The 15,041-nt window shown below is 38.8% G+C and overlaps 1 protein-coding gene across 2 annotated transcripts in view; it reads right to left on the minus strand.

Moving 5' to 3' along the window:
- Nucleotides 1-575: 575 nt before the first annotated feature.
- Nucleotides 576-15,041, minus strand: part of LOC109323448 (contactin-associated protein-like 4) — a 421,861-nt gene continuing 407,395 nt past the window's right edge. The window contains exons 22-24 of one of the 2 annotated variants that reach the window (XM_019555011.1): nt 10,819-11,037; nt 10,417-10,488; nt 576-5,230 (exon numbers count right to left, since the gene is read on the minus strand). In XM_019555011.1, coding sequence (XP_019410556.1) covers nt 5,037-5,230; nt 10,417-10,488; nt 10,819-11,037 — 485 coding nt within the window. In that variant the 3' untranslated portion in view covers nt 576-5,036. The remainder of the gene's footprint in view (nt 5,231-10,416; nt 10,489-10,818; nt 11,038-15,041) is intronic. The other variant, XM_019555012.1, reaches the window with a different exon arrangement.

Raw genomic sequence — 15,041 nt, forward strand, 5'->3', positions numbered from 1 at the left:
ATCTGACCCCGGTGCTCTTTCCTGCCAAGGCAGGGGGTCGGACTAGATGATCTACCTAGGTCCCTTCCGACTCTAGCTACTATGAAACTACTATGAAACTATGATTTTGCAAATTAATGCATTTTCTTTCAAAAGGGCATTTTGTAAAAGTCACTCGTTGATCTTTTCCTGCATGCCACATCCCACAAATATTTGTATCAGTGTTAATTATCAAATGCTAGCTCTGACAATATGGGGACATTTTATGTTAATTACTTGTATGTTGCTTTCCACCTGTTTAGTGTGTTACACATTTTCTTGGACAATGCACCAACAAAAGTGTTTAAAGACAAAAGGAACATAATCACCACTGTATAAAAGTTGATTAAATTGAAGATGTATAAATAATGGCAGCCCTTATGCCACCTTAAGTCACACAGTGTGCTAAGAATTTACCCGTGTTTCAGGCTACTATTGATTTTCTAATCAGCTTGAAGAATATATTTACCATGAAAATTCTGTCAGTGTACAGGAGATAGACTATACTAGCTCTCAGATCCACAACAATTTTATAAATAAACACACTCACCAGTATATTATGTGCACTTCTACATTTTTACTGTTTAAAAAAAATGAATCAGTATATTGTCCTCAGTTTTAAACTTTTATACAAATTTTTTAAAAATATTTTCCTCACTTTAGTTTAAAAATTGTTTGTTTATTAACAGAGAGGTGAAAAGTCACATACTATAATAAGAAGGGACAGTATAATGGTGTATGATGTATCAGTGCACTTTGGTGCCACCATTTTGTTGTACCTATAAGAATGCAGGAAATAGTGGATAATGCTGCTTCACTGATTTTGAACCTGCATATTGTGGACTCAATATGCTGAATTTATGATTACATTTTCAATGGATGAAAATGGGGATTTGTTCCCTCTAAGAGATGCCATTGCTGTTTGTCACATGACAAATGTGCATTCAACAAAACTCATCTCTCTTTTTCTCTAGAATTCTTCACACAATAAAATGCCATAACATGTTTCTTTGAGAGAAATAGTGTATCATTCATACAGACATTTATTCTTTCCTTTTTTTAATTATAAAGAGAAATTGGGTCCTTTACTGAGCTATTGCCTACCTAATACTCAAAAAAAAAAATAGATTTCAAAGAATAGTGAAAGGAAATCACTCTTTTGTTAGAATAAAGTGAAAGAAACTTTTCTTTCCATTTAGACACACAAAACCAAAATTAACACAAATAAATGGAAGAAGAAACAACATGAAACTGGAAAGTTAAATTTGCATATTTCCAACTTGTCCTGGTGTGGTTACACTTTAGATTCCCAGTTCCAACTTGATTAGTATGTGGGAAGTGCCCATATGGCATATGGTCTCTTTTAGTATTGAATTTAATAAGCCATTGTGGTGGCAGCATGCTAAGCATTATGCATCCCAGTCTAGTCCTGCTCCATAGGATTACTAATTCACCTCTGATTGATAAATATTTATATAGACTAATGTGGCTCCTACACCAACTGTCTCCTTGATACAGAAAATGCATATAGATGGACAGAAGCACCATAAGAGCACACTAAAGCAATAAGAAAGGGCAGGTTCATGAATGAGAAAGGGCCTCATCTGAACTCCAGATGGAAGGATCCCCATTCCATACATTTTGGAGTAGGCCTGTAAAAGTGGGAAAGAGGTAGAGGGAATCTATTTTAAAAGGGATTTAAGAGTAGCCAGAAGAGGTGGGGCTAGCAAAGGGGAAGCATTAAAACTAGACTAGTTATCATTGCCATCAAATTATGCTTAATAATTATGAACTGAGAAATATAGGAGAAACTCAGCCCGGCAAAAGGAGAGGAACAGTGTGGGACTGTATGCCTCAGCTTGAAGGCTGCATGACCAGAGAGGACCCAGTGTTACCAAAAAGGAAGGAATTTGTCCCTTAGAAATGAACAAGCATTTTACAAGAAGAAGTAGAAAAGAGACTATTAAATTCTAAAAATAAAAGGCAATAATTTAAGAAGGAAAACCAACTTTTAAAAGGCCACATTTTCAAAAAGGCTTTAATTTGATCTCTACATTGCTCCCCACAGTTTTTTTGAAGCAACTATGGATATGCAAAACCTTGGCCATATTGCCCACGATTTTTGTATGTGGACAACTAGGGAGAGATTTGAAAAAGTGTTCAGTGCTGCTCTAACTCTATGCCCACTAAATCAATTAGCATTGGATTTAACAGGAGAAAAGTTAGGGCAGCTCTGACTGCTTTTGGAACTCTGGTTTCTGAGTTTCAAGACAACAAACAGAAATGCTATTTGCTTGCTTAAAATCAAACTTGAGGGACATAAAGTTTTATTCTCTAAAAACAATGTCTAATAATTTGTGTGTGTAAAATTATGGCTCAGTCTTGGAGGCCACACTTTGAAACTTCTACACTAGTGATTCTACATTTGGCTTAAACAGTAATTTACAGTTAGGCAGTATTTACCCAATAAGAAATACCATATTTACTCAAATGTAAGATGAGGATTTCCCTCCAATCAGCACAGGAAAAAAAATCCCCTTCTTACGTTTGCATACAAAAAATATCATTAAATACATTATCTATCACTTAACTGATGCCAGAAGCATAATCTGCTCAGTAATGGAAACCAACTATGAAGTTGATTTAACGTAGGTGAAACTGAGCATATCTGTAAAACATATGACCCATATTGAGCAAACATATAGATGAGAACCTTCCACAAGACTAGATTAGTGCAGTCCACCTGAACAAGATATAATGTCCATTGTGATCGATCCCTATCAGCACCAACACTTTTTAAGCACATGATGAACTACTACATAGTACTACTATATTTAGACTTCCTCTTCATTCCCACACCTAACCAGTGCCATTCTTTTTCATTTCCAATAATTCTTGTTTCTTCACTAGCCTGAAATGTTTGGCAAACATCACCAAATATCTGTGTAGATGAGCAACTCTGTTGCCCATCTCCTGGCCAGTCACATGTGACAGGTGCCCTGTACCTCATCTGCATATACATTTTGGAGGGACCCAGGACTCAGGACAAGAAAACCTGGTTCCAGGGATAACTGGGGGGCTAATTAGAACATTTATCTTTTGCAAGAAGAGGGGTAGTATCTGGAATACATACAATGAGCAGTGCTGGGCTGTGGAGTCACCATGGCTTGAAACACTGTTGACTCTGCTGAGGCCCAACCCAATGAACTAAGTAATAAATAATGAGCATTATGGCTTTGGTTTAATATCATGAATAGTTTGTACTATGTGTAAGTAGGAACAAAAGTGCTGCTCAAAAGTGTGTTTATGGAGTAACTTTGCTGAAACGCAGCAGTTTGCAAAAAAGATAAAATGCATCAGCTTTTGAGGAACTAGGGACCCATAGTAATGCAAACCATTACAACTATACTTACTTCAAAGTCAATATGTTTTGGTCCCTTGCATTTTAAAGTACTTTCTGCTGGTTTTCACCAGTTTCTGCCCCTTCTTCCCCTTACTCCCATGTGCATCAGGTATGTGGTCAGGGAGGGAACAGAGCCCAAGCAGTGTCTGACAGGAAGGAGGGTGAAGGAGCTACAGGAATAAATAATTGGGGAGGAGGGGCACAGAGGGCAAGGGGACTGCCTGACACCCCCCTCCCAGCCGCTATTTTCCCTACTAGGGGAGTGGGGCATGGTATAAATTCAAGACTAACTTTCAATAATTAGATTATATACCTAGACAATTATAGAAAATATGTACATTTTCCATACACAGAATCTAATGATTGGGGAGGGGGCATCTGAAATTCAGGGTCATCTTAGATTTGAGTAAATATGGTAAAATAGGTGCTGTTAATGGGTGCAGTTAGCTTATCAGCAAGTGTACTAGTTTTCAAATATCTCATCTTGCCAGCATCATAAAAAGAAAGGTCGTTCCATTGCTGTATGGAAATTAAGCTTGAGATCTGGGGAGGATCACACATGTTATGTTTTCAGAGTATACCCTTTGTAGTGAATGGAAACAATTACACATAAGCAGCATTGTTACATTTCTTATTTCCAATATTTGCCAAGTCACGCACAAAATCTGCTTGCACAACTTTTGCTGCTCTTATTAATTATAAACCGAACATGAATAATATTTTACTCTTATTTTTAAATGAACAGCATGAACTTGAGCAGGCATAATTCTGCAACAATGCATAGAGATGTTAGATTATAACCTGCTGCCACCACTAAACCATGCATGGAAATATATTACAAAAAGGGATTGTATAACATACCAGTGCACTCAGTGCACCCTTCCACATAGGTCCCAATAGACTTGCAAACTTTAAAACTCAGTTCAGTAGTTGAAGACTTCAGCCATATCAAGCAAAATTGAATAAAGGGGACAAAATTGATATAATTACCCCACTCTCCACATCCAGATTAAATACCGATCAGATAATAACTACAGAAGTTAAAACTGTTAGGAAAAACTAACAGTTTTGTTCAGTTTTGAGCACCTGTAGATATTGAGATTAACCAACACTGGTTGAAAGGGTATTTTCAATATCAGAAAGTCAGTGGGCATCACTATTGAGCAATACAGAATACTTTCTTAAGTAAAGCAAAACATTATAATCCAACTTTTTACCTTGAATAAAAGTCCTGAATTACAGATTTTAGAGAGAAGGATGGGGCCAATCACTTCATAACAATTTTCCCATTAAAAAATCATATTCAGTATGCACGTTAAACTTCAATTGTAGAAGGTCACATCAGAACAGTCGGAAACTATCAACAATGAAATTGGTTACAATATCTAATTCACTGTTACATAAAATGCATTTACGGTATAATAGCTAAGGAATGCATGTAATTTAAAGAGGCCTCCTATAGCAATCACTGAGACTGAACATATGCAGTATAATAGGTCTCAAATCCATTGCATTTACTTTGAGTGCAAGAGCTTTTTTGTCCATTGAGAGCCCCTGGCTTAGCAAGAAAGTCAGACTGTGACATTATTATATTAAATTAAATCATAAGTGCCAATCAGAAGAAGTATTCCTTTTGATTTTCGTTGACTGTATTTTGCATGCTGAGCTCACTTTTCAGGGCAGACTCGGCACTGTCCTCATTTTCTGAACCTTTTGCCTCATTTTTCTTATATATGCTTTTTTTTTTATAAATGCGTGTGGCTATGGCAGCAATACAAAGCAGGATGAATATCACAACTGCTATCACACCTAGGGAGGAGAGAAGAGGAGAGGAAATTGATCAGACAAACTAAGCAAACAATAACATGTCTGTCAGGTTTTGCCTATGCTAGGATGTTCTAGGAAGTTCATTCAAATTAATTTTTGAAGTGGATTAGGAGGACTGCAACAAAGCTTTTTGTAGAAATGCTTATTTGGAAATAATTTGGATAGCTAGGTTCACTTGGGAATTGCACTGTACCCAAATTTACTTGTGAATTACGATAATCTGAATTAAGAACACTTTAATTCTTAATAAGAGAGTACACCAGAGTTTTAATGCACACAATCCATATAGACACTGCAGAGCTTTCAGGGTCAAACTAACATGCTGCATCTTATGGTAAAACTTTTTTTTTCTTATTGCTTGTCAGCAGCCACAGTGTAGCACTATGGTGTACTATTAGACAATTGTTATAAAATTCAAGATATGGTTGAAAAACTGAATGTACCTACATTCTATGAGCCCCAAAATAAAATAAAGTGCATGTCTGACCCTTTCACTTCCAAAGCTAGGTTTGTGGTACTGTGCTTCATAGGTCAGGTGAGTGTATATTATTGCCCTGCATATATAGGGCCACGTGTGCCACACAGGGTGTACTCCTCTCCTTCAAAATAACTTTGAAATAATCATTGACAGATTGACACCACAAAGACAAAAATAATAAAACACTAATAGTGCAGTCCAAGCTGACTGGATAGAAAAGAAAGGGAATGCAACATATATCTTTATATGTATACTTCACAATTTTGGGAAATACTTAGATACCTTGGTGACAACTGCCATATAAGAGGCTAGATAAACAGGTACTGTATAAGAGCCTAGACTGGACAGAAAGGCTTAGAGAGGCTACTACTGAAGAGTTATTGTACTGATACTGTAATTGATTTGGGCAAGAAATGGAAAATACTGACAGTTCCATGTTGACAGATATTGTAAGTCAAAATAGGATACTTATTTTCAAAAAAGTGCAAAGATTTGTCTGTTTGTTATGAACTCCTTCAAGCAGCCATCTTGAAGAATACTGATTTTATATTAAAGAACAAGAACTTTCTTGTGTGATTTTTCTCTGAATGAAGTAAAGGTCTTTTCACACCTTCATTTGCAATAGTTGCAAACCATTGAAATGTTGTGATATATTGAAGTTAGCATGTATCAGGGGGGTGTCACATTACATATTAGGAGATAACCCTTGCCTGAAAGGGAACAACTTTGTAACATCACAAGGGCACTTAATTCATGCTAAATTGCTTGAAAGTGCATCTGCTTGCATTTTAACTACACTTAGCAAGCGTTAAGTTGAATGTGCAACACCACCCTAATGTTGCAAGCTACTCTGAGCATTTGCTGGGAAGGGTAGATATTAATGTTATTAATGTTTTTAGTAAGTCTTGTTTTAAACAAGATATTTAAACATAGGCTTAAAACCATAAAACATTGTGTGTACATAAACCTAAATGTGCTTAGTCATAGTATCCAAGGATGTTTAGTTAACTTTTAAAAATAATGGGAACTGCAGTAGCTAATAAAATATCTCTTGTGTTTTTAGTATACCAAGAAAATACTCAGCAACCAAATTATCTAGAACATAAAATAATTGATCTTCCTATATGAAAAGTAAACATTAGCAGGCACACAATACAACCCAATATCAGGAACCAACAGTGAAATACTGACCTCAGTGAACCTTATGTGAAGGACAGGATATAAATATGAATAAATAAAAAATGCCAAAATCACCAAGCGCTACATTTATGGACAAAAGTATCTACTGTATTTTCAGAGAGTTTCATTTAAAAAGAACTCAGAGACATATCTGACTGATATTCATTGGTCCTGTTATCAGTGTCGTTAAATTTAAAGTTTTATTTCCATTCTTTCATCATCTGCAAAATATCCATTCATTCAATGGCATTTTTAATAATAACTCAACTTTGTAGCTCCATATTATTAACCACAGTGGTAAAACACCATTAATATCTGGCATATCCCAGTTTTAACAGAAGGTATTCCAAAAGTTGCCCTAAAATTGTAAACGTGATCATTGGCATTTTTGCAGGCCAGGTTTAAACCTTTTAAATCTGTTTCTGTAGTGATTCTAGAATAATGACATGATGAACAAGGAACCATTAACCATATGTCTCATTGGCTATGGGATATCATCATTTAAGTAGCATGTGTATAGATGACTGTAGATCGGGGTGGGCAAAATCTGGCCTACGGGCCCGATTCAGCCCATAGAGGGACTTTGTTCAGGCCATGGTAGGTCACTCCGCCCCACCTGGTCAAGGCAGTGAGGGTGGGGTGACTCCAAAGCTCCATGCCACTTCTAGGCAATCCAGGCAGCAGTGGCTCCTTCTGGCTGCTGCCGCCACTAGCCCCCAGCCCCATGGGGACCCAGCTAGACTTTCCCCAGCTGGACCAGACAATCTGCAGACCAGCCAGGACCTATGCATACAGCTCTGACCCTGGGTCACCCTGTGCCTGCTCTGGACATGCCCACCAGTGATAAGCAGCAGCAGCAACAGTGGTAGCTGGGAAGAAGCTGCTGCTGGGCATTGGAAAAAGTGGCTGCCTTCCCCTTGCCACTTCTGAGCCCTTCTTGCTATGGCTGCCTGGACCCTGCATCTGGGCTGCCCTGTGGTTCCTCAAACACTGCTGTCACCACCACTGCCTCCATTCCACCCAGTGGGGCAGTGGTGACAGCAGAGAGGAGCTTCAGGGCAGCCTAGGCATGGGCTCCATGCATCCATGGCAAGAAGGGCCCAGCAGTGGTGAGGGGAAGGATGCTGCTTTTCTCCCATGCCCACCAGCAGCTTCTGCCCAGCCATCACTGCGACTGGTGCTGCACATCGTGGGTAGTCAGGTCCAGAGCAGGTGCAGGGCAGCTCAGAATCAGATCTTTATGCATAGGTCCCAGATGGTCCAGAGCTAGTCTGCTGTGGCCAGGGCAGGTCCAGAGTGGGTGTGGGGTGGGCTGTAGCCATGGCTGAGGCAAGGGTCATGCACTCAGCTGCTGTTGGGTGGTGGTGGCAGAAAGCTGCTGCAGGGCATGTGGGCTCTGGGCTATTGCACTGGGGAGGGGGGAGTGCTGAACTGGCCTGCAGCAGCTCCCCAAAACTGCTTATATGGCCTTTGGGCCCAAATAGTTGCCTGCCCCTGTATTCCTAGCACAACAATCTTTTCACAAACTGTTCTTCTAAATGTTTATATCCTTAGTAGGAAGCTTTCAGTTTCATTCCACTAGATTTTTTTACTTTGTCTTTTGTCTGTTTGGGTTCTTAATATCCTTACAAAAGAAATCTATTCTGAATTTAACCAGAAGACTGAAGGAAAAACCATTCTTATTTCTGTTGAAATGACTAATGGAAATTGACCCAGTGAGTGAAATATACAGAAGAAAATCCATTTTCAGGAGTGAAGAGGAGGTTCATTCTTTACGTCTCCTCCTAAGGGAAACAAATACCATCAGAAAAGTCACATGGGATAGTGCTTCACAGGATAACACTTTAAAGAAAAATCATGAACTGTCACAGACATATACTTGTTCCCAAATCAGTCATGGAAACTGAAATTCTCCAGTGAGTCCTGTGTCCCTAATCTTTCATTGCTCAGATTTAATTGACGTATGGAGTAAAGAGAAGAGAAAAATTGGTAGGCTTCTTAGCAACTATTGAGAAGGACTTCAGTTCAGAAGATGTCTGGGAGATCTGGAAAAGCCAGAGGAACAGAATAGTGATTTCCTAATACCCAATTATATTCCTTAACCACACAACTTCCTGTAGTCCTCACAATGAATATTTTTTGGGGTAATATACTGTATAAGTAAGTGCCATTTTAGTTTTGGAGAAATGGAATTCTGTATAATTCTGCCATCCTCTATCTAATAAAAATGTTGAAAAGTGTCATTTCAGGAAGAACATATTCATTTCTAATTGAATCATCTAGATTCACCAGCAATTTTTTTTTACATCACAGCAGCGCACATATAGATGCTGATGGGGCTGGCTGGGGCACAAGGGTGCTTCAGTGCAGCTAGCTCCACACAAAGCCCCTCATGACCCAGCCAGCCCTTTTGCAGCATGTTGTGGGGAGCAGTCTCAGGCTGGCAGGATAACCTCTGCCCCCTCTCCTCCCCACCCCCCCGGCCATAAGTGTCAGAGTTTATTGCTGCGTACTAATAGCATGTGGAGATGGACCCTCAATCAAGTAAAGCTAATACCCGTTTTGTCAGAAATAAAGGCAAGCCAAAAGCTGAAATATATTTAACAAAAGGGTTTCCTCCCTTCAGACATGCACTGCTGGCAAAATTGAATAATTGGTATAGTCCGAGAACTATAACATTCCTTTTCCTTGAATATATGCTATCTTCCCTAAGGCACCCAAGTGGCTTATTTCCATATCATAGTTTCATAGTTTCTAGGGTCGGAAGGGACCTGAGCAGATCATCTAGTCCGCCCCCCTGCCATGGCAGGAAATAATACTGGGGTCAAACGACCCCAACAAGGTGTTCATCTAGCCTCCTTTTGAAGACTCTCAGAGTAGGAGCCTGCACCACTTCTGGAAGTTGGTTCCAGACCCTAACCACCCTGACCATGAAGTAGAGCCTCCTGATATCTAGTCTAAGTCTACCCTCTACCAGCCTGTGACCGTTATTTCTTATCACTCCTGGTAGTGCTCGGGGGAACAGGGACTCCCCCAATGCCTGCTGGTCCCCTCTGACTAGTTTATAACAGGTCACTAGATCCCCCCTCAGCTTTCTCTTTTGGAGGCTGAACAGGTTCAGGTCCCATAGCTGCTCCTCATAGGGCCTGCCCTGCTGTCCCCTGATCATGCGAGTGGCCCTGATCATGCCACTATATATATATACACTATATATATAGGTATATATCCTATATACCTATATTAAGGAGCATGGCAAACTCTTCTTAAAATTGTATGTAGGATATTTCAGCACTTACACAAGCTCTTACCATATAATAAGAACATGAGCGCTAGCGATATTATTTTAAAATGCCACTTTTATGTTTTCACTCAGTGTTTAACATTTATAGTCATATAGGACCCTTATACTATTTGTCTTGTGCACACAAAACTCTCACGGACTTCACTTGATCAGTGAAAATTCACAGTTATTTAAAAATGATTCCAGTGAAGCTTTTATAGTCCCTATTACCTCCAATAATTGCAGAGTCACTTCTGATTGCATTAGCTAAGGGCTCTCCCTCATCTATTGGTCCAGAATGATCTGCAGCAGAAAAAAAGAAAATGACACAGAAGGGTTCTCAAGATAATACTTCACATGCAGTATGGAACTATGAAGTTAGTGAAGATCTATGAGGCTTTAAAAATTAATGTTATAAATCACATTATATGGAAGCAAACGGGAAAGTTAAAACATTTAGAGAAAAGATAAAGGCTAGAAAAATAGAAAGGAAAAGGAAACAGAAGAGAGTGTTTTTTTTCCAAACTACCCCTGCCAAGTATCCCATGTGAAAAAGATAGTACTGATTGAAGTTCTGAACACTGTACTTGTATTTTGTTTCAGAGAGTAGAACAAGCGATAGCCATATGCTACCTGCAAATGAATGGGTTGTTTCACTTGATGTTGAGTCAGCTCCAGTTAAAGTACCACAGTTGGATTCAGTGAAGTGTCCCTTTACACTGATTGGGGCTGAGCTGCTATGGTGCAATGCAGCCTTCAAAGGAGCAATGTGGTTGAACTGCACGGAAGAGAGACATCCAATAAACCCCTGAGAGTTTGCCTTCATAGTCTCCTCATCTACATCACTATTTTCTGTTAATCAAAAGAAACAGAACACAATTAATCACAGTGCAAATGTACAGAATAAAGTGACAGAAGAATAATTGAATAATTAACCTGCATTCCTCTGAGTATATTTGAGCTACAGCAACATATGTAGATTCACTGAATTCCATTTTTGTCTTCCTTTAATGGAAAGAGTCAAATATATTCAATTTTTTTTTATGGATGACAGTTGCTAGTCTGCTGAGGGACACACTTTTAACTTACTATAGCAAGTTCCAAACCAAAGCAATTCAAAGGCAACTAAAAGATTTAAATTAAAATGCATCCCCTTTTTTATTCTGTAAATAGATAAGGATGAAAATAATGAAAAAATACATATTTTATTAGGCATCTACTCAAAAATAGGCACATTATTGGATTAGATTTTTTTTCTACAGATTCATGAATCCATTCCTTTTTGTCATCAGTAGTTCTGCCAAAATACAACAAAAAGTATCTCTTCAGACCTCAGTTCTTGGAAATCCATACAAATGCCTTTCCTACTGAAGACCAAAAATAAGTGATTCTCCAATGAGTCTAGGCTGTGTCCATGATGCCAACACTTGCTCCTTTAGAGAAAATGTATCTTCTCTTGGGGTCTCTTGGTAAGAATATATAACCTATCAAAGCTTTGTATTTACCCTACATTCTACTTTGGTAGGTGCATAGAGCACATTTGCGCTGACACAGTAAATCAGCAAGCTGCAGGTAACCGCCAATATTAATTGCTCAAGAGTTATGCTTACAGAAAATAAGTTTGAGCTTCACCCAAAATAAGGAGAAATGTCATCTCATACTGTTATATTCCCCACTTTACACAATGCATCCTTAGGCTATACCACAGAAATCAGCCTGTGATTTTTACAGTGCTAGCAATTGTTAAAATGTGTATTCTAGCTTATTGCTATTCATTGTATAATGAGATGGAAAGCTCACCTTGTCCTGTGAAATGAAAATTGGGCTAGCATTTTGTGAAATGTATGTTAAAAAAAAAACTCTCGAAGAAACAAAAATGATCTGAAACAACCAACAACCAACCATCTTTATCAGACTTTCTTTGCTTAATCCAAAGAAAAATATTAAAGCAATAACTGGCTATCATCAGGACCCTGATGACCTAAGTAGATAGACTATATAAAGCACAGGGAGTTTTAACCATCTTTTTTATCTTTATGTCACACACTCTGGTCTGGGGATAAAATTAACTCTCTCTGACAGGGTGACTCAGTTAAACAGGATAGTGCTGGTTAGAAAGCTAATATCTGGTCAGCATTAGTGCTCTCACTGTTCCTAACATTTGGAGCTGAATTGTTGGTACTATAAATGATTGGGAAAGCAGGATGCCATGAGTTATTAAAAATAATGGAATTGTTTGGGTTTCCTTATTACTCTGGTCTTTAATGATTTATGAGGGACATGCAGAAAATTTCTAGCTTGACAAATAATAAATGTTTGCATTCAACCGTTAACATTTCAGTACAGCTCCCTTTGACATCAGTGCACTTGATCCAGTACAACTGCAACTTGACTATACATATCTCAGGTTACCTTTAAACTGTCATAAAGACATTTAAAACAGAAGTATACACCTGTTAAAGGGTGTTAACACATGCTAAGTAGCCTCTAAGTATTTTAAAGTTATGCCACTTCAAGTGAGGGTTATCTTTGATCTGTTTTGCCAAGTCATTTTAAGGTATTTTTCATTTGCTCCAGGAAGATAAAAAAGTCTATTTTCATTTCTCTTAGATCCCAGGGTAAGTCATTCCTATCCCTTCCTGTCTTGATCTGTGGGAAAACTTTCAACTGTCCTGAACTCTACCACCCAGGGGAGTGATGCTGGTCCCAAGATAGCACCCCATTCTGCCACAACGGGTGCAAATCCAGCATACCCCAACTACTTGGAGCACCCAGGTGCAGCTCGCTAGTTTGCTGGTTGGTCTAATACCCCCATGCAAACAGCAATCCTACCACATACTTCCATGCAAAGAATGAGCCACAGAATGGTCAACCATTCTTAGGTGGGTCTCAGCTCCGCCCTGATGTGGCAAGCGTGCAGAAAGTCTGCTGGGTCTCAGCTTGGCCCTAGCATAAATATTAACCCAACCCTCCCCACAAATCTATCCCAATCCCAACCCCAATTCAGTGAAACATATTCCACCTTTTCATTTTTTTAAAATTATTATTCTTTTTTTCACTGCCTCCTCTTTTCTTTGACCCCCTTTCCCATTCACTTCACTTCAAACTATTTTTTTCAAGACTTTTTTTCCCTCTGACTCACAGGTCTAGTGGGCTGGGGAGTAAAAGAAGCTGACCTCCATACCACACACCCCTACCATCCTCTCCCACCCCACAAGTCCTGGCTCTTGTTCATGCCCCTGCTTGCCAGGCCCTGTAGTGACACGTAATAGTATTGCAGGTCTGAGACAGCACTTAGCTTTTGTCAGTGACTTCTCTGAATTAGTCCTAACTTTATGCCAGCATAATATTCTACAGATTTAAAAAAATTTAAAGGTAACCTGTAAGAGCACACCCAGAGAAATGTTTGTCCTGAACATCCAGAAATTCCTTGATTGCTGCAATCACCTCATTATCATAATTGACACTTTTCTTATCAAGGCCTCCCTTCAATTTGAGGAACAGGTAAAAGTTTGAGAGAGTCAGATTGAAGAATAAGACAGATAAGTGATTCAAAGCCACTGTTGTTCAGTCACTGGAACCTGGGACGCGCAGATTGGTGTATAACCCTTTAAAAGCAGAACTCCTTAACTTGTTTTTGATGGCTTGACATAACAAAATACTGTTCATGGATGTTCTGGCCTCTTGGTAGACAGGTCAGTCACATTTATTCCTTCAGTCTTGCAAAGAACCACAGTGATAAGTTTACTGATTGAAGCCATATTTTTTAGTTCCTTGAGAAGTGGAAACTGCAGGCTTTGATTCACTTAGAATCAAAGTGGGGAACCCATTTCTAATCCTGATTTAAAAAACTGTTCATAATTTTTTATGGCTTTGCTTGACACTGCCGCAAAAAGCCCCTGGAAATGACAACCGTCTCTCTATTCTGATTACCATTCAATTGTCTGGCCACCCATTTCGCAGGCACTCAGTGTCTTCGTTGAGGACAGCATATATTGATCCCATGCTGATGTTGACCATCTCAACTTTGTCCCTAACTGTTGATTCTCTCTGATTCATTACCATTTTCTCAACTGTATTAATTTGTTCTAGTGTAGTGGTCTCTGGCTCAGCTCCAGCACTGATCCTCCCTCAATTAAATTCAACTGTTTTTACTGTGGTGTGAAAGTGGGCATCATCCTTCAGTGTTGCCACCACAGTCTAATGTATTTCCTTCAGGGTTAAATTTTCCTATAGTGATCCTGAACACCACTGTGATTTAATTCCTCCCCTTTACATTTTTTGTGGCCTTCTCACTTTGATACTTCCTCATAGAAGTTCTGCACAGACAGAAATGGCTTATAACAAAGAAGTACATCAAAATAACAGAATTTGGCCTGTGAAATACATTGGGCCCAATCATATAATTAGGTAGGTCAGGATAAGTACTTTCAGAGCACTTGTCACAATGATGATTCCAGTACGCTATAACTGGAAGGTAGAAAAGGACCTTAATAAAAGGAGCTGGGCAAACAGAGACGTATGGTGCAAAGAAGCTCTTTAAGCTGGAGAGGGGACAAAGAGAGAGTCTAAAGAAATACATGAAAGAAACCCTTTCTTTTTGTAACCTTGAGTAGGATGGAAACCTTGAACTATATGGCTATTGCCATTAAAAATAATTCCCTGTTCAAGGATTTTGGCAGTCATTGTACTTTTATAAATAGAAAACAGTAAGATATTTATAACGCTTTGTGCATAGTCCACTCATTTACTCTCCTGAAAGGAATAACATATTTCAAATCTAGACTTTCCTGATCATTTGGGGCAATGGCAGCATTTAAAAAAATTAAGTTGTTTATTAGGAGTTTATTGTGTGG

Source organism: Crocodylus porosus, unplaced genomic scaffold (genome assembly GCF_001723895.1).
Source record: "Crocodylus porosus isolate Cpor-Errol unplaced genomic scaffold, CroPor_comp1, whole genome shotgun sequence".
Classification (NCBI taxonomy): Eukaryota; Metazoa; Chordata; order Crocodylia; family Crocodylidae; genus Crocodylus; species Crocodylus porosus.